The sequence below is a fragment of the Mercenaria mercenaria genome, chromosome 4 (genome assembly GCF_021730395.1).
Source record: "Mercenaria mercenaria strain notata chromosome 4, MADL_Memer_1, whole genome shotgun sequence".
Lineage (NCBI taxonomy): Eukaryota > Metazoa > Mollusca > Bivalvia > Venerida > Veneridae > Mercenaria > Mercenaria mercenaria.
Genome location: NC_069364.1, coordinates 35,883,045 through 35,907,515, shown reverse-complemented (window position 1 = coordinate 35,907,515; position 24,471 = coordinate 35,883,045). Strand labels below are relative to the sequence as shown.

Sequence of the window (24,471 nt, the reverse complement as noted above, 5' to 3'; positions counted from 1 at the left end):
ACTATCTTACTTTTTTCAAACGGTCTATTTAATATGATAAAACCATTATCGTTCCAAACTTTATAAAAAAATCTTACTTCCATTATGTCTTTTGAATAATTTGACTACCAGACTTGTCATTGTAATCAGGGGCGGATACAGGATTTGGTGTAAGAGTGGGCGTAAAATATTTGAAGTGTAGAGCAAATAGGGGGGTCCAGGGACATGATCCCCCGGAAAACTATGAAAAAATGGATCCATCTGGTGCATTCTGGGGGTTCCGGTGTAACAGCCCAGTTTTTCCACCACGAGGGTTCAACGCAATAAGGGCGTATCTACATATAATAACTATATGTAGATATGGCCTTATTGCGTCCAGTCAGTTTTTTCCCTGGGGAAAAAACCAACCGGTTGAATTTTTCCCCGGGAAAAAAATCAACCGTTTGGTTTTTAGCCCCCCCACCCCCAGTTGGTTTTTTCTCCGTCATGATTATTTTTATGCCTCCCCCCCATATTTAATATTTAAATAAAATTGCACTGTCCGTCCGTGTGTCTGTACATTCATGTGTTAATTCTTGTCCGGGCTGTAACTCTGCCATCCTTAAAGGGATTTTGAAATAACTTTGCAGAAATGTTAACCATAATGCGACACTGTGATATGAGCAAGACCCAGACACCTAGCTCCAAGGTCAAGGTCACAGAGGTCTAATGTTAACAGGGTCTGTTTCATGTCCGGTCCATAACAAAGGAGTCAGTTTCTTCCCCCCTTCACTGTATGTTATTCAGAAATGCTGACACAAACCTACTAAGATACTAGGGGGGAAAGAACCAATTAGTCAGTTTCTTCACCCTACACTGTCTATTCTTCACACATGCAGATACTTATATATCGCGGGGGGGGGATTTAGAAACAAGTAGACAGTTCCTTCCCAATTCACAATGTATTAGTCATATATAGATATTTACATACTAGTGGGTAAAGTGTATGATTCAGACATGTAGATACATACATACTAGGGAAAGAACCAACTAGTCAGTTTCTACCCCCTTCACCATCTATTATTCATACATGCTGATACATACACACTAGGGGGAAAGAACCAACTAGTCAGTTTCTTCCCCCTGCACTGTGTATTATTGAGACATGTAGATACATACATACTAGGGGGAAAGAACCAACCAGTCTTATTCTTCCACCTTCACCGCCTGTTATTCATACATGCTGATACATACACAATAGGGGGAAAGGACCAACTAGTCAGTTTCTTCAACCTGCACTGAGTATTATTCAGCCAGTCATTTTCTTCTCATTATTCACATATGTAGACACATACTATATTCACATATGTAGACACATACATACTTTGGGGGGGGGGGGGGGGGTGGAGAGAGACTTAACCAGTCAGTTTCCTCCCCCTGTACTGTGTATTATTCAGACATGTAGATACATACATACTAGAGGGAAAGAACCAACCAGTCTTATTCTTCCCTCTTCCCCCTGCCTGTTACTCATACATGCTGATACGGGGAAAGGAGCAGCTAGTCAGTGAACATTCTGACCAATTTTCATGAAGTTCCATTGAAAAGTATGGACTCTAGAGAGGTCACAAGGTTTTTCTATTTTTAGATCTACTGACCTAGTTTTTGACCGCACATGACCCAGTTTCGAACTTGATCTAGATATCATCAAGGTGAACATTATGACCAATTTTCATGAAGATCCATTAAAAATATGGCCTCTAGGGAGGTCACAATTTTTTCTATTTTTGAATTTCTGCCCTATTTTTTGCCCCCTTTTGACACGGGTTTGGGAAAACTTGCCCCTAGATAAAACAAGATGAAATTCAGAAAAAACTTTCATCCCAGTTTCCCATGAAAAATATCCCCCTTAGAGGGTTCACAAGGTTTTTCTATTATTTCCCTAATGCCCCTATTTTTGATGGCACGGGCCCCCATTTTCAAACTTGAATAGTTTATCATAAGAAGAAACAATTCCCTGACAGTTTTCATGAAAAATCCATTGAAAAAAAATGGCCTCTAGAGAGGTCAAAAGGGTTTTCCCCTTTTTTTAGACCTACTAAACCTATTTTTTTGGACCGCACTTGCCCCAATTTTTTGAACTTGACCTAGATATCATCAATTTAAAACCCTTCTGCCCAAATTTTTGAAGATCCTTTGAAAATATGGCCTTGGGGAGGTCACAGGTTTTTTTAAATTTTAGCCTACTGCCCCCATTTTTCGAATTTTGACCAAGTTTTTCTTTCAAGATAAACTTCGGGACCAATTTTTAAAAAAGGCCCCCATAAAAAAATGTGCCCTAGAGGGGTCAAAAGCAAAATTTTAAACGGGGGGCCCGGACGACAGCCGGAAAACCCCCCCGGGGGGTAAACAAAATTACGTCCCTTCGGGGTAAAAAAACAGGATGACAAACAAATTTGGGCCCTTTTCCCCCCCCTTAAAAGAAATTATTTTTAAAAAACAAGAAAATTATGGGGCCCCCTTTCCCCCCCTATTTCCCCAGTCTTCCCCCTTTAATTTTTTTTTCAGCACAAAGTCTTTTTTTTTTTGGGGCAAGAAAGGGGAAAGGGAAAACACTTGCCCGAAAACTTTTTTACTTGCCCGTTTTTCTTTTTGGGTTTAAAAATTTATGATTTTTTGGTTTATGCTTAATTCAACATTCATTTTTTTAAATTTGGTATTCAGAAACCTACCCACACTATCCGGGGCCCTAAGCCAAGAAAGGGGGAAAACCCAAATTTGAAAATATTAAGTAACTACAGCAAAAATTAGGGGAAAAACTGTGGGAAAAAAGTAAGACTTATACCATTTCCTTTTATATGCCGGGTGTGGGGTTCAAATTTGCACAAACCCTTCAAATTTATTTTTTTTGGGAAGGGGCCCTTTAAAAATATGTGTAGTTGTTTTTTTAAAAACAGCAATAAGGGATAACCGGTTTGGGGGCCCCCCCCCCCTTTAAACCCAAAAGAAAATTGATTATGTTTTCTCACCCCAAATGTGACACATCACTGTCGGGATAAAAACCGCCTGGGGTTTTTTTAAATTGCTGAGAAAAAATTTCAAAAAAAAAGTATTTCTTAAATTTTTTTTAAAAAAAGCAAAAGGTGCAATACCCTGTAAAAACTGACAGGAAAAATTGGCAAACGATAAGAAAAAGTATCCTACCTCTGGCCCTTTTTGGCCCTAAAGGAAATTTTATTTTAAATTTTTTGAAAAAAAAATTCTAAAATTTGTGTCGAGTAAAAAAAGCGTACAAAGTTTCTTTTTTTTATTAAAAAACCACACGACTCATATGTTTTAAATTTTTAAAAAATTTTTTTTTTGCCCCCGGGGGAGGCTTTAGTTTTTAAACCTCGCTTTTCTGTCAGTCTGCCCGAAATTTTTTGGTTGCCCGGGCCCAATATCTTTGTCATCGATGGATGGTTTTACAAATAAATTTGGCAAAAATATGTACCCCCTTAAGACGACTTTTTGTCGCGCCAAAAACCCGGGTTTCCCAAAGCCAAAGGTCAAGGTAAACCTTAGACTTTAAAGGATGGGCATTGAGGGCCCCGTGCCCGGTCCAATCTTTGTCACGATGGAGGGAAATTTTCCCAAAAAAAATTTGGCATGAATGTTACCCAACGAAAGACACGTGCCCGGGGCAAGACCCACCCGTACTAAAAAGGTCAAGGTCACACTTAGACATTAAAGGATAGGCATTGAGGGGGGGGCCCGGCCCCATTTTCTTTGTCATCGTGGGGGAATTTTAAAAAAATTTGGAAATAAAAGGGTGTCCCCGTAAACGACTGTCGCACAAAAGGGACCCAGGTCCTTTACTCAAAGGTAAAGGTCCCACTTAAACTTTAAAAGGGAAACTTTTTTTAATGATAGTGCATTGTTTTGGGCGTGTCCGGTCCATACTTTGTCATTTTGCTTGGATTTTTAAAATAACTACCCTTTTGGGGAAATTTTTGGGTAACCCATAAAAACGTGTAAAAGGTCCAAAAACCTCAAAACATCGGCCGTAATATATATTCTTTAAAAAGTGCCATGGGGGGCATGTTTTCATTTTGGGAACACCCTTTTGTTTTTTTTACATTCCGGGGGCCCCCAAACCTTTTCTCCCCCATTGCAAAATCTGTTTCCCAAAAAATCGTTTTTCCCCTCGTTTAAAATTTAAATTGTTTGAAAGCTTTTTCTTTATTAATTTTTTTTTGTCCCCCCAAGAGGTTGGGGCATATAGATTTCCCTCTTGCCATCCGGGGCACCCTGTTGTCCGCCCAAAGGGGTTGTGCCCCTCCCCCAAAAAATATTTGATATAAATTAATGAAACCTTGAAATGGTCTTTATCATATATAACTTTTTGCCCCTTTTCTATTTTGTCGGGGCCCCCCCCCTAATTTTTGGGGTTTTTCCCCTGTTAAGTCAAAAAATGCACATTTTCACCTTCAGCACCCTAGCTAAAAAAGTATTTAATATAGATTCAAAAAAACCCTTGCATTTTTTAAATCATATATGAATTTGGCGCACCCCCATTTTTCTTCTGGGTCCGCCCCCTATTTCTAGAGTTAGGGCCCCTAAAATAGTAAAAAAGGGACATTTAAACCTTGGACACACCTAGCTCAAAAATATTTGTTTAAAAATTAAATAAAACCTTCATGAGTTTTTGCATGGAAAAAAAACCTTGCGCACCTCCTTTTTTTTGGTCTGGGCCCCCCCCTATTTCCAAGTTAGGGCCCCCCCAAAAATAAAAAAAATTTGGGGCACATTTTCCCCCAAAATTTAAAGTCCCTTTCCCTTCAAAAAGTTTTTTAATTTGAAAAATTCATAAAACCTTGTTGAGTCTTTATCATGGTATGAATTTTGCGCCCCCCCCTATTTTTCGTCTGGGCCCACCCCTATTTTCAGAGTTAGGGCCCCTGAAAAGTCAAAAAGCACTTTTTTTTCACCAAATATTTTCCTCCTAAAAAAAGTTTTTAAAATTTAAATTCAAAAAACCCTTTTGCTTGAGTTTTTAAAGGCGTTTTTTTACAGAGTTTTTTGGCCCTTGAAATCCCAAAAATTAGTGGTTTTTTTGTTTTTTAAAGGCCCCATGTTTAAAAAAATTTTAATTTTTTATAGAATAATAAAATCCTTTTCAAAAAATTTTTTTTTGGGGAAGGGCATCCCCCCTTAAAAATGCAAACATTTGAATGATTTCCCCTTTTTGTAAAAAATTGTACCATGGGGGGGCACCCCCCTGTGTCCAACAGACACATTTAGTTTAATTCAGTTTTTAGCTACTGTCACAAAGTGACAAGGTAAAGCTTTTGTGATTGCGCACGTCCGTCGTGGTGCGTGCGTGCAGGCGTAAAATTTTGCTTGTGCCCACTTTTTAGGGGTTACTTTTTTCCCCAGGGGGGTTTTTAATGAAAATTGGTCAAAAATTTCCCCTTGGGTGATATTATGTAAAGTTCAAAAAGGGGGTCACATGGGGTAAAAAAACTGGGCCCAGTGGGTCTTAAAATAAAAAAAAAACCTTGTGACCTCTTTAAGGCCATATTTTAAAAAGTTCTTCATGAAAATTGGTCAAATGTTCCCTTGAGTTCTAGTAAAATTTTAAAACCCGGATAAACCCCCTTTCCAAAACTAGATGACCTTTTAAAGGGGCCAATTTTTCGGGGGGATTGTAGAAATTTGGGTCTAATGTTAAACCTTGATGTTTTCTAGGTAAATTTGAAACTGGGTCACATGTGGTCAAAAACTGGGGTCAAAAAAATAGAAAAAACCTTGTGACCTCTTAGAGCCATACTTATGAAGGGGATCTTCAAAAAAAATCGGTCAGAATGTTCACCTTGATAAAACTATTTAAGTTTGAAATTTGGGTCTTTGTGCCATCAATAACGGGGGTCAGTGGGTTAAATAAAAAAAAAACCTTGGGCCCCTCTCTAGGGGCCATATTTTTCTGGGATTTTGTTTGAAATTTTTGTCTGTTGTTCATCTTATGATATCTAGGTCAAGTTCAAAAACGGGGTAAAACTGCGATAAAAAAACTAGGTCAGTGGGTTCTAAAAAAAAAAAAACCTTTTGTAAACCCTTTTAAAGGCCATACTTTTGAAGGGCCCTTCATGACAATTGGCCCAAAATATCCTTTTGTAATTTCTAGGTCATTTTCCAAAACCGGGTCACTTTCCCATAAATAACTAGGTCAGTAGGTCAAAAAAAAAAAAAAAAACCTTGGGGACCTCTCAAGAGGCCATATTTTTCATGGGATCTTTGGGAAAGTTTGGTCTGAATGTTTCTTGATGATACCCAAAGATCAATTTCGAAACTTGGTAAACGGCAGCAAAAAACTAGGTAAAGTAGGTCAAAAATAGTAAAACCTGTCCCTCTTAGAGGCCAAAACTTTCGAAGGGGCTCTTCTTTAAAAAATTGGGTTCAGAATTTTTTCACCTTGATGATTTTTAGGCCCGATTCGAAATTTGGGTCAGGTGCCGTCAATAACTAGGCCAGTGGGGTAAAAATTATAAAAACCAAGTTCCCTTTAAATAGAGGAAAATTTTTTTGAATGGAATTTCATAAAAATTGGTCAGAATTTTTAATTGATATATCTGGGGTTAGGTTAAAAATGGGTACATGAGCTAAAAAACTAGGTCACTATGCCCAAAATAATAGAAAAAAAAACATCATACTCAGTTCAAAACGGGGTCATGGGGGGACGGGTGGCGTTTCGGACCTCAGGTTTCCCCTTGTTTGTTTCTTTCTTGTCAAAGTTTTTAAAATTTTTTGGCCCTAGTAAATTTTTATTTATTTACTTTTTTGAAATAAATAAATAATTTTGAACGCGCTGGGTTTAAAAATTTTTCAAAAAAATTTTAAGAAACTGTGATTTTTGTTTTTTGAAATTTTTCCCACATTTCTGTCGATACTTATTAAAAACTTTATAGAATTTAAAAATGTATTACTTCTCAAGCGGTTTTTGAAAATTTGGGAAACGTTTTTATTAAACAAAAGGGGGCCAAAAATGGCCCCAGGTCCTTCCTAAAAAACCACCATTAAAAAGTGTAAAACAAGTTTGACCTTTTAATTTTTTTGGAAAAAAAAAATTTTGGGCTCTGCGATAAAAAAAAGCATTTTCTTTGATATGACCTAGTTTTTTGACCCTAAATGACCCCTGTTTTAAAATCGACCCAGATTTTTATCAAGGCAATCATTCGACCAAAATTATGAAGATCAATTGAAAAATTTCACCCCAATCAATAAAACAAGTTTTTTTCTTTGAATTGACCAAGTGACCCAGTTTTTTTTCCTCAAAATTTACCCTTTTTCAAATTCCCCAAACCCAGATTTCATTTAAAGGGAATCATCCCCGACAAAATTTCATTTAAAAACCCAAATTTAAAAAAAACAGTCTTAAACGCATACCAAGATTTTTCTTTAATTTTAACCCAGGACCCCTTTTTTTTATCTCGATAACCCATATTCAAAAATCGACCAGGTTTCATCAAGGGGGTCACTCGACCAAAATTTTATGAAGATCAATTGAAAAATCATCCTCTATTGCAACCAATGTTTTTCTTTCGATTTGATCTAAAGACCCAGTTTTTTACCCCAAAACCCAATTTTTGAATCACCTTGAAATTTTTTTAAAGGTAAAACATTCTGGGTAAAAATTTTTTTGAAAAATCAATTAAAAAAAACCGCCCCCTATCGAGAACAAGGTTTTTTTTTTTGGGTTTTACCTGTGGGCCTAGTTTTTGCCAAAATGACCCATTTTCAAACTCGGGCCCGAATTTTATCAATGCAATTTATTCCCGATAATATTTTTTAAGATAAAAATGAAAAAAAACAGACCTCAAATTTCTTTCACAAAAGGTTTTCTTTTATTTGACCTAGGTTTTTGACCCCAGATGGGCCCATTTTCGGAAAATCGGGCCCAGATTTTCATCAAGTTATCATTCTGACCCAAAATTAGAAGAAAAATTGAAAATACAGGGCCCCACGCATACACAAGGTTTTTCTTTTATTTGACCAGTGACCTAGTTTTTTTACCACCCAGTGTCCCATTTTTGAACTCGGGCCCAGGAAATTCACAAGGGAATCATTCTGACCAATTTTCTTTAAATCAATTGAAAAAAACGCCTCTATCGATACACAAGTTTTTTTTTTATTTGAAAAGGGCCTTTTTTACCCCAGATACCCCTTTTCGAAATCAGCCCCGATTCATCCGGTTAACATTTTGACCCAAAAATTCATGAAGTTTAAATTTAAAAAAAAAAAGCCTCTAGCCACACAAGGTTTTTTTTTTTTATTTGAAATAGTGACCTTTGTTTTTTTACCCCCCAGTTGACCCATTTTCAAACCCCGCCTAGATTTCATAAAGGTAATTTTTCCTTTTTGACCAAGTTTTATGAAGATAGTTAAAAATACAGCCCCTATCGCAAACACAAGCTAAAAAGTTGACGGAAAGAAGACGCCGGGGCGCGGGGCATTGAGGGGTTTAGAAAAAAACTCAATGACAAATTTCCAAATGAGCTAAAAATGAATGCATACAAAGTGTTTTTTGTGTAATTGGGGGGATAAACAAAATTTTGGGGATACGATAGGTCCCCACGTGTCGTGGGAAAGGAAAAAAATTTCTGCATGAAAGTTTTTTATTTCTTTAAAATTTTGCGGGGTTAAAAAATTTCCGTAAACCCGGTAATTTTTAGGGATATTTTTTTGAATTTTGTTAAAGTTAAATTATATATTTGGGAATTTTGGGAAATCAAACAATTCCCCGCAAAAAAATACGAAAACTAGTTAAGGAAATTCTTTTTAGAATTTTGAATTTTTTTTGGGAATTTTTGCGAAAATTAAGGGGTTTAAATTTTGGAAAAAAACACTTGCCGTTTGGGCCCCACCACTTGAAAAAATTTGGCTTGCCCCCAAACAAGGATCTACTTGTCCCGGACTTTGGGCAACCCAGTTACAAAGAAACTGGGGTATTCATACTTTTACAAACCAGAAAAATAAAACAAAGCGAAGGAAAAAAAAACTGACCAGTTGGTTCTTTCCCCCCTTTGTGCATGTATCTTTATGGCTGAAAAAATACATGGGAAGGGGGGAAAAAACGACTAGTTGGTTTTTTTCTCCCTCAGTGTGCATGGGATCCTAAAATTTTGAATATTAAAAAATGGTGAAGGAGGAAGAAAATGGACTAGTTGGTTTCCCTTTCCCCCCCTTGTGTGCATGTATCTGCATGTCGAAAATACACAGTGCAAAGGGAAAAACTGACTATGGTTTTTTCCACCCCCGGGGATGGGGTAAAATCTGCATTCTGAATAATACCCCAGTGAAGGGATAGGAAATGACTTGGGGTTTTTCTTTCCACCCAAGTATGTATGTGTCTTTTCATATGTGAATAATGTCGTAAAGGGGGAAAAAACTACTGGGTTTTGGGTTCCCTTCCCCCAAATAAATTTATCTACATGTTTTGAAATTTTGGCTGAAGGGGGAAGAAAATGGGCTGGTTTTTCTCTTTTCCCCCCAAATATGATGTGTCTATATGTGTGAATAATGTACAGTAAAGGGGGAAGAAACTGACTGGTTGGTTCTTTCCCCCCTAGTATGTATGTGTCTGTATGTGTAAATAGATGGTGAAGGGGGAAGAAACTGACTGGTTGGTTCTTTCCCCCTTAGAATGTATGTGTCTACATGTGTGAATAATAGGCGGTGAAGGGGGAAGAAACTGACTGGTTTTTTCTTTCCCCCCCCCCCCCCCCAAGTATGTGTGTCTACATGTGTGAGTAATAGGCGGTTAAGGGGGAAGAAACTGACTGGTTGGTTCTTTCCACCCTAGAATGTATGTGTCCACATGTGTGAATAATAGGTGGTGAAGGGGGAAGAAACTGACTGGTTTATTCTTTCCCCCGTAGTATATATGTGTCTAAATGTTTGAATAATAGGCGGTGAAGAGGGAAGAAACTGACTGGTTGGTTCTTTGCCCCTTAGAATGTATGTGTCTACATGTGTGAATAATAGGCGGTGAAGGGGGAAGAAACTGACAGGTTGGTTCTTTCCCCCTAGTATGTATGTGTCTGTATGTGTGAATAAGATGGTGAAGGGGGTAGAAACTGACTGGTTGTTTTTTTCCCTCCTAGAATGTATGTGTCTACATGTGTGAATAATAGGCGGTGAAGGTGGAAGAAACTGACTGGTTTATTCTTTCCCCTAAGTATGTATGTGTCTACATGTGTGAATAATGTACAGTAAAGGGGGAGGAAACTGACTGGTTGGTTCTAAACTGACTGGTTGGTTCTTTCCCCCCTAGTATGTATGTGTCTGTATGTGTGAATAATAGATGGTGAAGGGGGAAGAAACTGACTGGTTGGTTCTTTCCCCCTTAGAATGTATGTGTCTACATGTGTGTATAATAGGCGGTGAAGGGGGAAGAAACTGACTGGTTTATTCTTTCCCCCCAAGTATGTATGTGTCTACATGTGTGGATAATAGGTGGTGAAGGGGGAAGAAACTGACTGGTTTATTATTTCCCCCGCTAGTTTGTATGTGTCTACATGTGTGAATAATAGGCGGTGAAGGGGGAGGAAACTGACTGGTTGGTTCTTTCCCCCCTAGTATATATCTGTATGTGTGAATAATAGATGGTGTAGGGGGAAGAAACTGACTGGTTGGTTCTTTCCCCCTTAGAATGTATGTGTCTACATGTGTGAATAATAGGCGGTGAAGGGGGAAGAAACTGACTGGTTTATTCTTTCCCCCCAAGTATGTATGTGTCTACATATGTAAATAATGAGAAGAAAATGACTGGCTGAATAATTTACAGTGCAGGGGGGAAGAAACTGACTAGCTGCTCCTTTCCCCGTATTGTGTATGTATCAGCATGTATGAGTAACCGGCAGTGAAGGGGACGAATAAGACTGATTGGTTCCTTCCCTCTAGTATATATGTATCTACATGTCTGAATAATAACACAGTGCAGGGGGAAGAAACTGACTGGTTTATTTCCCCCCCCCCCCCCCCACCAAGTATGTATGTGTCTACATATGTGAATAATGAGAAGAAAATGACTGGCTGAATAATACACAGTGCAGGTTGAAGAAACTGACTAGTTGGTCCTTTCCCCCTATTGTGTATGTATCAGCATGTATGAATAACAGGCTGTGAAGGGGGAAGAATAAGACTGGTTGGTTCTTTCCCCCAGTATGTATGTATCTACATGTCTCAATAATACACAGTGCATGGGAAAGAAACTGACTAGCTGGTCCTTTCCCCCTATTGTGTATGTATCAGCATGTATGAATAACAGGCAGTGAAGTGGGAAGAATAAGACTGGTTGGTTCTTTCCCCCTAGTATGTATGTATCTACCTGTCTGAATAATACACAGTGCAGGGGGAAGAAACTGACTATTTGGTTCTTTCCCCCTAGTGTGTATGTATCAGCATGTATGAATAATAGACGGTGAAGTGGGTAGAAACTGACTAGTTGGTTCTTTCCCTAGTATGTATGTATCTACATGTGTGAATGATACACTTTACCCACTAGTATGTAAATATCTATATATGACTAATACATGGTGAATTGGGAAGGAACTGTCTAGTTGTTTCTAAATCTTCCCCACACCCCCCGATATATACGTATCTGCATGTGTGAAGAATAGACAGTGTAGGGTGAAGAAACTGACTAATTGGTTCTTTCCCCCCTACCCCCCTAGTATCTTAGTAGGTTTGTATCAGCATTTCTGAATAACATACAGTGAAGGGGGGAAGAAACTGACTCCTTTGTTTTGGACCGGACATGAAACAGACCCTGTTAACATTTGACCTCTAAGTGTGACCTTGACCTTGGAGCTAGGTGTCTGGGTCTTGTTCGAAACTGGGTCAACTGCGGTCAAAAACTAGGTCAGTAGGTCTACGTCGTCCGTGTGTCTGTGCGTAAACTTTTGCTTGTGACCACTTTAGTTTAAGATCCAGCCTTGAAATTTGGATGACATGTACAGTTTTGCACACCAATCTTTAAACTGTCTTTCAGTGACCATAAATGTGACCTGCTGATCTACTTTCTAATATTTTAGCATCAGTTTGCCATTTGAAACCTGGTTCAGTATACTCAGGTGAGCGATTCAGGGTCATCATGACCCTCTTGTTCTCCCTTGTTAATGCACAAAAACTAGTGGAAAAAAAACAACCAGGTGGGGAGAAAAAACCAACAACAACATTCAGGGGTATGAAAAAAAACAAACAGTTGGTATTTCTCCCTTGTTTATGCACAAAAACTTAGTTATTAGGGGAGAAAAAAAACAACCGGTTTTTTTCTGCCTTGTTTCTGCACAAAAACTAGGGGGGAAAAACCAAGCAGTGGGAGAAAAAACCAACTGGAAGAAATCAACCGGTTGGTTTTTTCCCCAGGGAAAAACTGACTGGGGAAAAATCTGACCGTTTCACCTGGGTACTTTATTTGTTATTGACAAAGGACAGGTTTTGTGACAAAATCAACACAAATAACTTGCTAATTATAGTCACGTCTTATGAATTGTCAGACTTATTCTTACGCGAGTATCTCGGAATTTCTTAGCCCGTTTCCTGAGGATTTTTATGGGGAGGGTTTACCTAGGACTAACATAAAAGACAGAAGACAAGTTACGTTTTCGAGCATAGCAAGTGTGAAAAAAATGCATATTTTTCAGCCAGAACAAAAGAAATTATTAATGCGAGCGTAGCGAGCGAGAAAAAATGCATATTTTATGTTCTTCAGTCAGAATAAAAGACAAATTATGTATGCAAGCGTAGTGAGCGAGAAAAAAATGTATATTTTGCAATTATTTTACCCAGAACATAAGATAAATTACCTATGCTCCGGCGATTTTAGTAGGGGGGGTGGGCCAGGTGCGCCCCACCCCCCGCTATGAATCCACTAGTTGTAATGCTTCAGTCTGTATGCAGAAATGTTTACTGTACAAAATTCATATCGCGGCCATTTGAACTATACAAACCTGATGGAGCTCTGTTGTATAAAATAAAAGTCAATATGCCAAAAACGGCGGTCGTTTTGGAGTTTAAGTATGCCTGCCTCTTAAGCCTGACAACAGAACAACTGCATGACCTCTGCCGACATCGTTGATAAGTTTAAATGTTGTAAAACTTTGCTAGATCCCTCCTCCGACATCGACCTTAAAGGCCGTAATCATACTTAAGGGCAGGTCCGGATCTAGCCTGGGAATCCAGTCTGACAATTTCTAACTTTTTTCTACCTGCGAATTGACAATGTCAGAAACTCGATGAATGCCAATTAACACTAATTAGCGCAAATTAAGTGGGATCTTTAATGTAGGTAAGATTTCTTCTGACAAAGCACAATTATTATCAACGGCTTCCCAGGCTAGTCCGGATCCAGAAATACCTTTATTTGATGTAGCGAGGCAACAGTTTAGGAAGAAGGTGTCACCAGCGAGATGCATAGCTCCCAGCGTGAGTAGGAGTCAGGGTGTTCTCCCCCTGCAAAAGTTTGAAATATAGGTATGTAATGGTGGCATCTGATGGATTTTTTGGTCTGAATTTTGAGAAAATATTATTGCCTAATTAGTTGGGTGCAACCTTGATGAGTATAGGACAATCGGCGGGTAAAACATGCATTACTTTGGACGACTTTTCAAGGCCTTCGGGTTAAATCAGAATGTTTTGAAAAACATATCAGGATATGTCTGTGGAACCAATATCATTTATTGTTTAGCTCTTCCTCTACATAATGTACATATTCATCAAGTGCTTTAATAAACAAGTACTGTCAAGAATTCATGAAATTGTTTACAAAAAACACCGCCAACTGAAACTGAAAGTACTTTTTGTGTGAATGCCTAGCTGTGTTCCTCTTTGTGAACTTGTAATACTTTGCATTTCTGTATAAGACTGATGATAGACAAATGGATGAAGGATTTCTGTTTACACAAATTCCAAGATTAACTTTTTAGCTCACCTGTCACAAAGTGACAAGGTGAGCTTTTGTGATTGCGCAGCATCCGTCGTCCGTCCGTCAGTCCATGCGTGCGTAAACTTTTCCTTGTGACCACTCTTAGACGTCACATTTTTCATGGGATCTTTATGAAAATTGGTCAGAATGTTCCCCTTGATGATATCTAGGTCAAGTTCAAAACTGGGTCACGTGCGGTCAAAAACTAGGTCAGTAGGTCTAAAAATAGAAAAACCTTGTGACCTCTCTAGAGGCCATATATTTCATAAGATCTTCATGAAAATTGGTCAGAATGTTCACCTTGATGATATCTAGGTCAAGTTTGAAAGTGGGTCACGTAGCCTCAAAAACTAGGTCAGTAGGTCAAATAATAGAAAAACCTTGTGACCTTTCTAGAGGCCATATTTTTCATGGGATCTGTACGAAAGTTGGTCTGAATGTTCATCTTGATGATATCTAGGTCAAGTTCGAAAGTGGGTCATGTGCGGTCAAAAACTAGGTCAGTAGGTCTAAAAATAGAAAAACCTTATGACCTCTCTAGAGGCCATATATTTCATGAGATCTTCATGAAAATTGGTCAGAATGTTCATCTTGATGATATCTAGGTCAGGTTTGAAAGTGGGTCATGTGCCATCAATAACTAGGTCAGTAGGTCAAATAATAGAAAAACCTTGTGACCTCTTTAGAGGCCATATTTTTCATGGGATCTGTATGAAAGTTGGTCTGAATGTTCATCTTGATGATATCTAGGTCAAGTTTGAAAGTGGGTCACGTGCCGTCAAAAACTAGGTCAGTAGGTCAGATAGTAGGAAAACCTTGTGACCCATCTAGAGGCCATATTTTTCATGGGATCTGTATGAAAGTTGGTCTGAATGTTCATCTTGATGATATCTAGGTCAGGTTCGAAACAGGGTCATGTGCGGTCAAAAACTAGGTCAGTAGGTCTAAAAATAGAAAAACCTTGTGACCTCTCTAGAGGCCATACTTATGGATGGATCTCCATAAAAATTGGTCAGAATGTTCATCTTGATGATATCTAGGTCAAGTTCGAAAGTGGGTCACGTGCTGTCAAAAAGTAGGTCAGTAGGTCAAATAATGAAAAAACCTTGTGACCTCTCTAGAGGCCATACTTTTCATGGGATCTGTATGAAAGTTGGTCTGAATGTTCATCTTGATGATATCTAGGTCAGGTTTGAAACTGGGTCAACTGCAGTCAAAAACTAGGCCAGTAGGTCTAAAATTAGAAAAATCTTTTGACCTCTCTAGAGGCCATATTTTTCAATGGATCTTCATGAAAATTGATCTGAATATTCACCTTGATGATATCTAGGTCATTTTTTAAACTGGGTCACATGCGGTCAAAAACTAGGCCAGTAGGTATAAAAATAGAAAAAAGTTGTGACCTCTCTAGAGGCCATATTTTTCATGAGATCTTCATGAAAATTAGTAAGAATGTTCACCTTGATGATATCTAGGTAAAGTTCAAAACAGGGTCACGTACCTTCGAAAACTAGGTCAATAGGTCAAATAATAGAAAAACCTTGTGACCTCTCTAGAGACCATATTTTTCAATGGATCTTCATGAAAATTGGTCAGAATTTTATCTTGATAATATCTAGGTCAGGTTCAAAACTGGGTCACATGAGCTCAAAAACTAGGTCACTATGTCAAATAATAGAAAAAACGATGTCATACTCAAAACTGGGTCATGTGGGAAGAGGTGAGCGATTCAGGACCATCATGGTCCTCTTGTTTATATTAAATAATTAAGTAGAACATATTCACAACAAAATGTGTTAATATACAGCATCCTCTGTGAATGACTGTGCTATTAACGGTAAAAAGGATGAAAGGGACAACAAGTTAAGTAATTAATAATGACTGTTTTATTTTGCAGTATAACATATTCATGCATGTTCACACAAATAAAAGTATTATATATATGATCAATACACAATTATGCGTAGAAAGTTGTGCTACAGAAGGAAGCAAACTCTTCCCCTTATCAGTACAGTTTGACAATATTCCTTCACAGAGGTTGCAAAGTGAACTAGAATGGTGTTGACAAAAAATATTTCATTCTATAATTTAGTATAACGACGGCTAAATAATGTTATTTATTAAAAAAATATATAACTTAAACAACTGAACACAAAACAAATGCGCATATCTAATAATGTTTATGATGCTTAACAAGTTTTATTTGAAATAAAGAGAAATGTAGGAAACTACAATGTAGTTGTCATTCGTCATTAAAGAAGGGCCACAACTCCAGACAAAATAATCTATCATAAAAGTCAGGCCAAAATGTACATATTCACTTCGTGCTGTTGATGTATACCAAGTTTCAATTCAGTTTGATGGATCTGTAGGACTTAAGTTCACGATGTGATGAATTAGTTCGAGGTCAAATAGGGCAACAACTCCACAAAAAAAAACAAGAATTTGTAACAGTTAGCAACGTCCACCGCATAAGGACATTTTCATTATACATACTGTATGCCAATACAGCATCTTGGCATGAACAAAATATAACAAGAGTGCCAGGATGTTAAATATATGCCCGTCATGTAGATGTTACAATAAAACATTTTCTGTACAAAACTGTAAGTTTGGTAGACAGTAAGCGAAAACAAAAGCATATCCAATTCTAACAACCAGGATAAAAAGTTTCAAGGATAATCATTTTATAGTAGCAACAAAGGGAAGTAAGTTCTGCTTTTTTAAGTCCACAAAAAAACTCCTTACCAGGAAGAGGTACCTTAAAATACACCTAAAATTTGAAAGTAACTCAGAAAAATGGTCTTGATTTTTCGCTACGGTCAATTATAAAAAGTTACCATATATATATTATCTATAGTGACAACAAAGAGAAGTTAATCTAAAAAAAATCTAAGTCCACACAAAAGTCCTTATCAGGTAGCCATAGGTCAAAATACATCTAAAATTGTATGTAACATGCGTGTTGTACTACAGAAAAGTTGTCCCAATTTTCCCCTATGGCTAATAATAAAATAGTTACAATAATAGCTATTTATAGTAACAGCAAAGGAAGGTAATTCTAATTTAGGGGTCTGGTTCTTGCACATGACACTCAATCTCATGATGATGAACTTTTTTGCCATTTTCCATCAAAATCCCTCCATGCATGAAGAAGAAATGCTACGGACAAAGTAATTTCTGTATCTGACTTGGTCTCTAAGTGTGACCTTGACCTTAGAGCTAGGGGTCTTGGTCTTGCACTTGACACGTCGTTTCATTACAGTGAACATTTATACCAAGTTATCTAAATATCCCTTCATGGATCGCAGAGTTATTGACCGGACACGGAAAAGACTCGGTTAACCTTTGACCTCAAAGTGTGACCTTGCCCTTAGAGCAAGGGGTCTGGGTCTTGAGCATGACATGTTGTCTCTTAAATTATGATGAACATTTATGCCAAACTTATGTTATGTTATGGACCAGACACGAAACAGACCCTTTTAACCTTTGACATCTAAGTGTAACCTTCACCTTGGAGCTAGGGGTCTGGGTCTAGCAAATTTACATTGAAACATCATGAAATGCTTTCTATAAAACAAGTATGAAAGACTTGCACTTTTTCTACAAGACTATATTATAAAGTTACAATTTTTATGTAGAACTATGCTCAGAGAATTGAAAAAAAATACTGTGCCAGTAGATGATTTATCAAAATGCAGGCTCCTAAACTTCCATATTCATAATGGCATTAACAGTTGTGAGGCTTCAAAGTATTTTGTAAATTAATAAAAAGCAAGTTCTTCATGCATGACAAATATTTCTTTGTCCCTAATTCTTGATATTTCTTCTCTGATTCCCCCAATTTATGTCTGGAAATAAGATTACACATTTTGTATTATCCATATTTCCATGTGGAGTGCTGTACGGGTGGCTGTGTTCTTTGAATGTGGCTGTTCTTGTTTGACTTTTGTCCTTGTTTTTTAGTCACTCAGGAGTTACAAAAAAAATCAAAAAATTCACAGTGTTGGTATTTTAGATCATCTTAGAATTTTGCTTAAGTCTGTTTTTGTGATCACTCTATGTCTACAGCTGTCCATCTGTTAATCTATTGGAGTCAGCATTTGACTTAATCAACTGGACAGAATTACACCAGACTTGGTCTGTAGCATCCTGGCATAGACCTCCTTCAAGTTTGTTCAAATGATTCTTCTTGACTGTATGTAAGGGCCTTCAAAATTGACATAAAATCTTTAAAGTTATAAGCCTGGCCAGATAAGATTCCGTAGGGAATGTAATAGGAAGGTCATGTTTCTACAGCAACGTGTAAAACTTCCGTTCACAAAGACATTGGCTGGATAAATTTACTTGTAAATTGATAGATTCCGCCGATGGAGACGGATATAAAAATGTTACTTTCGATTTCAGTGACACAACCGCCATCATTCGGATACGTCCATAACTATGCTAAAGGAAGTGGCTTTGACCCTGGTGACCCCATAATGCAATCCCAGACTTTGTCTTCATGTAGGCTACCAACAAACCACAAGTTTCATTGACACAAGTTAGTCCTATCTAAAGTTATCAAGCAGAAACGCACATAGAGTTGCCCTGTCCGTCCGAATTTGTGTCATTCATATCTCAAAAAGTATTTGACTTAGAGTCATCAAACCTCGCAGGATTGTTATTCAGCATGGGAAGTTATGCAGGTTATGCACCAGGGGTTTTAACATGTAACTCACACGGCCAGACCAGAGTTAAGGTCCTTGATTTAGTCAAAAATATGCATAAAAAGGGCCAAATTTGAGTGGCATGTATCTCAAGAAGTATTTGACCCAGTATTATGCAACGTGACAGGAATATTATTCAGCATGTGAAATTGTACAGCTAGGGTTTTGTTTGAGATAATACTCAGATAAAAGTTACGGCCGTTGACTTAGTCAAAAATATGCATATAAAGGCATGAAAGTTGTGTCACACAAATCTCGAAAAGTATTTGATCTAGGTTTATGAAACATGATAGGATTATTATTCAGAATGTGCACCTGAGAATTTGTTTCAGATTTCTCCCAGTCGGATAAGAGTTATGGTCCTTGATTGTCAAAAATATACATAATTGGGATATAAGTTTGTGTCACATGTGTCTCAAAAAGTATTTGCTTTAGAGTAGGAATGGCAACGAATATTCGAATATTCATTCATTACATAACATTCGAATACTGTTTCACTATTTGAATATTCGGAAAAAATATAAAGTCATGAAAAATAGATAAAAGCCAAATGAAATAACCAAAAATGTTCGTTTATCTAATTTGCCAAAACCCGCTTTCAATATAAATTTGCGCGAAAATGGCTTCTATCTTTGTAAGACGTGTCAATTTGTATATTAGCATGCCAGGATTTTACATTGCTATGGTGATGACAGTATACCCTGTAGATAGTACCGCTAAGTGCTTACCTTTAGGAAATTTTAAGGGATTTCAAAGTCGATAAAAGATGTATTTGAGTAAAGAAAAATGCCGAAAAGTATAGAAAACAAGTCAAATGTGATGCATAATTTTTGATGTAGATCAGATTATCAAATTGATATGACAAATAAATGTATTTCGTATGGTTAACATTTAATTTTCAGCTCACCTGAGCCAAAGGCCCGGCGTCCGTCCGTCTGTCCACACTTTCCTTTAAACAACATCTCCTTAACCAACAGGTCAATTTTGATGAAACTTCACAGGGATTTTCCTAGGATGGTCTTCTTTAAAAATTGTTAAAAGAATTGAATTCCATGCATAACTCTGGTTGCCATGGCAACCTTGTCAAATCCCACAGGGCCTAGGGCTTTGATATTTGATATGTAGCATCATATAGTGGTCCTCTACCAAGATTGTTCAAATTATCCCCCTAGGGTCAAATATGGCCCCACCCCGGGGTGTCACATGGTTTATATAGACTTATATAGGAAAAAACTTTAAAAATCTTCTCATCTGAAACCACAAGACCTAGGCCTTTGATATTTTGTATGTAGCATTGCCTTGTGGTCCTCTACTAAGGTTTTTCAAATTATGCCCCTAGGATGAAAAGAGGCCCCGCCCCGGGGATACCAAGTTTTACATAGACATATAGGAAAAACTTTAAAAATCTTTTTGTCTGAAACTGCAAGGCCTAGGCTTTTGATATTTGGTAAATAGCATTGCCCAGTGGTCCTTTAGCAAGATTATTCAAATTATGCCCCTGAGGTGAAAAGAGGCCCCACTCGGGGTCGCAAGTTTTACATAAACTTATATAGGAAAAAACTTCAAAAATCTTCTTGCCTGAAACTGCAAGGCCTAGGCTTTTGATATTTGGTATGTTGCATTGCCTAGTGGTCCTCTACCATAATTGTTCAAATTATGCCCCTGGGGTGAGAAGACGCCCTGTCCCGGGGCCCCAAGTTTTACATAGACATATAGGAATTTTTTTTAAAAATCTTCTTGTCTGAATGTTCAAGGCTTAAGCCTTTGATATTTGGTATGTAGCATTGCCTAGTGGTTCTCTAACAAAATTGTTCAATTATGCCCTTGGGGTGAAAAGAGGCCCCGCCCCGCGGGTCACTTGTATAATGACCTAGAATTTCTTCTTACTTTCGCTTTTAAAAGAAAGTTGACTATTTGCACACCTCCAGAACACAATGAATTACTATTCAATTACCAAACACTTAAGCTAAATGTATGTACACTTTCAACATACAATACTTTATCAACCAAATATCATTTGCTTAAGCACAACTATGAAACACAACTAAAAGAAGCAATAATCAAATTAAAAAATAAAATATAAAGCAATACAACACATAAAGACGGAACAATGCATAACATAATCAATATACAGTATACAAACAAAATTTAAGGGTATTGACCATGGGAGGGCGGGTAATTTTGAAATACGTCATGACACAACAAAGAAACAAGCGCTAAGTGACGTTAAATTTCGCAGTTTTCCGTATAAAGGATTATAAATATCCAGTCAAATAAACTGTATTAACAATAATCAATAACCTATGACAATTGATATAAAACTGGTTACTGGTCGACTACGGCGAAATTTGTGCATTTATAGGGCTAAAGTGGGTGTTCTTGAATTAAATATTTTAAACAAATGTAAAATAAACCAATTAAAGCCCAAGTATTTAGACTTAAGGGTAAAGAACACGAAAAGGTAATAATTAAATTGATTTAATGTCAGCATAAGTGTCACATAAGGCATGTAAGAATGACAACGAAATCAATTTTTGAAAACGGGGTAAAAACTAATTATTAATCCAGTTGAAAACTGAAATACCCGCCAACCCTCAGCCAAACTAAGCAAAGACTAACAGGAAATTGTAATGAAGCAAACAAAGAAAACAAAAGACATATATATATAACAAAACTGAACAAAACCCTACCTTACAGAAGACTGTAAATTCTGTAATTTAAGAAATAACGTAAAGTATGCATATGTACATGTAGCTATAGATGAACGGTAAGTGACTATTACCTGCTGATTTAGATTACTCCAGCCAAAAGCAATGAGGAGTATTTCAAGACAAAGTTGATATCACTCTAAGAAAAAAGAATCTTAGATTATTTAAGCCTTCAGTGTTCAGATGAAGACCTCCGTCCAGTTTGGCAAATAAGTACCTTTTTATTCCACCCTTGAAACAAAATGGTCTATACGAATGTACGAATTTGAAATTTAAATCAGCAGTCAATACGTGCTGAAGATAAAAATTGAACTGACATATTGCTGAATCAGTGGGCTTACTATCCACAGGCCTGGGTAAAATGGAGGAGACAATAATAGAAATGTCCCTGTTAATTTTGCGAATGGCAGCAATTAGATTAGTAAAGTCAGAGGACATATTTTGTAAAGAATGACCGTTTAAAATGTTATTAGTACCAATATGTATAATAACAAAATTGAAGACTTCCAGCGGAACTGCCACTGAGCCAACCAAAAAAGATAATTATCTGATCATTGCACCCGGAAACGCATATTCTGCAACACCTTCAATGGAAGGAAGATTCTTAATGAAAGAATCTCCTATTATGCAAACTCGTCAAACGTCTGTAACAATAAATAATAATGTAAGAACAAATCACCACAGAAATCAAGGCTTAAAATTACCATATTATAAGTTGAACCTTAACTTATGTAAATCATAGCAAAAAAACTTGTAGAAAGATTATCCTAACAACATATCTTAAACTGAACGAAAAGTCTGCAAGAAATTAGCCCATGAAAAGATAAACGTATTTTATTTTCATACCCCAAACCCGTCACCACCCGGGGGTTTAAAAATTCGCCCGGAAAGTCAAAAGTCTAACCGAAAACAAAAATTTTCTTGGTTAAGATGAAATGCCCGGTATTATGCAACCAACCAACGGATGGACAAAAACTTGTGAAACAACTACGAAAATTTTAGTAACAAATTTTTACTGAATTTTTCCCTGAGTCTATCAAATTTTTCTGCAATAAAAGGGAAATTTTTATTTGCGTAAGGAATTTTGAATATATCTCTTATATCATCAGAGCGCCATCTCCCATGGTTGAATGGATCAGCGGGGAAATTTCTAACTGAAAAACAATGTTGTAAAACCCTCCTGAATAAGATTGAAAAAGTCTGAGGCATTAAGCCCAAATTTTTTTTTCGACCCCGCTCGGGGAAGGGGAGACAAGTAACGTGTCCAAATGGCATGCGGTGTTGTGTGTGTGGGGGTTTGCAGTGGGCGTCGCCGTCCAGATTTTTTGCCCGGGGACCCAAACTTTGCATGCATGAGCAATCTTGTTTATTTTTGGGCATAAATGTTAACCTCTGAGACGGAGTGCATGCGCAACCCCGGTTCCTATCTCAAGGTCAAGGCACAATTCAGGCAAAGTCAAATTCAAAAATGACTGTCCGGAGCATTTCTTCTTCAGCATGGAGGGATTTTATGTAACTTGGCAAAATTTGTTCACCATCAGAATGGAGTGTCAGCGCAAGAACGGTCCAATCAAAGGGTCAAGTACACTTAGAGTCAAAGGATACAAGAATGACAATTTTGTCCGGACTTTTCTTCTTAGCATGGAGGGTTTTTTGATGTCGCTTGGCATAAATTTCCCCATGAGGTCAAATTGTGGGGGGCAAAAACCCCAGGTCCTGGGTCAAGGCCCAAGGTCACACTTAGGGGGTCAAAATTCAGATATTAAATGACTTTGTCTGGAGCTTTTCTTTTTGATGCAAGAGGGATTTATGTAATTTGGCCAGTTGTTCATTATCAGAAGGGGAGTGTCAGCCAAATTTTAGAATACTTCCTTTGTTGTTATAAAATAGTTTATATTCGAATTTTTTTTATTACTGGTCGTAGGGAAAATCAGCCCACTTTTTTGTAGTACAACAGTGTTACATCCAATTTTCAGGTGAATTTTACCATCTCTGCTGGTGAGGATTTTTTGTGTTGGATTTAAAATTTTTTTTAAAAATTCGTCCCTTTGTGTTACTTTAATAACTTAATTGAAAATTTTTTGCAATCTCTTTTTTTATTGAAAAATGAGGCGGGATGTTTTGTGCAACTCCCAGCCCTTTTGCAGCTGGGGGGCTCGGCATTTTGCCCGGGGGCATCTAGTTAAATACAAAGTCTAATTTGTCTGAAACATTTGATATTGACTTTTGGCTCCCCGAGGGGAATCGAACCCCCAGTCTCCCGTGTGACAAGCGGTACTTACCACATACAATAGTAAAAAATAGTGTATATCGTTTCATCCTCTAACAAGGGTATGAATTTTTGTATGATAAAGGATTATTCACCATAGATTGTTTTTTTTAGAAATTAGATAAAAAGGTGAAAAATTCAGAAGAAGATCAAGTGCCATCATGGGGAAAATTATATATCAGTTCCCTTTTTTTCTTGGGAAAAAAAAATTAATACGGGATTATATCTCACAAATTTGATAAAAAATCAATTCAGTTTATATCTCTCTATTTTAATTTGTAAAAAATTGGGAAAAATTAACAACCTTTCTCCCAGAAAAATTTATCTTTAGTAAATAAGTTTTGCTGTGACAAACATATATTGTGAGGGTCATCTTTTTAATGTTACTTATATGTTTTAAAGGGTACATTTTTAAAAGCTATTCATGTCTGTTACTTTTCTTCTTTCAGGATATTTGAATTAAATGAAAGACCACCACCAAAGACAAAACACAAATCCAAACCTAGATGTACAATTTTATGACACTGTATTATTTTAGTGTTCTGCCTTGGAAGTGCCAGTAAGTTGAACAATGTGTCTGTTACTGAGGACCATCAAGTCTGAAAACATCCTTTTAAAACTTTTATGCCTATTGGATTCTATTTTTGTATCTGAAAAGTTTTTGAGGATACATACATGATGTATTCCAGACAGCGTGTTTTCATTTAAAAATATATTCTATTAACATAGTGTACACCGGCACAAGCCCAAATTTAATTAAGTTAACATTTTATTACTCCGTTGAAAAAGTAAATGAAATTATGTTGTAAAGTGAGCGGGTATTAATGTATCCCCTTGAAAAATGTCATTCTCTAAAAAGAA

General features: G+C 37.1%; 1 protein-coding gene across 1 annotated transcript in view; it reads left to right on the top strand.

Moving 5' to 3' along the window:
- Positions 1 to 24,198, top strand: part of LOC123551443 (ras-related protein R-Ras2-like) — a 128,529-nt gene extending 104,331 nt beyond the window's left edge. Inside the window, exon 6 of the mRNA XM_045340383.2 lies at positions 24,060 to 24,198. Coding sequence (XP_045196318.1) covers positions 24,060 to 24,132 — 73 coding nt within the window. The 3' untranslated portion in view covers positions 24,133 to 24,198. The remainder of the gene's footprint in view (positions 1 to 24,059) is intronic.
- Positions 24,199 to 24,471: the final 273 nt, after the last annotated feature.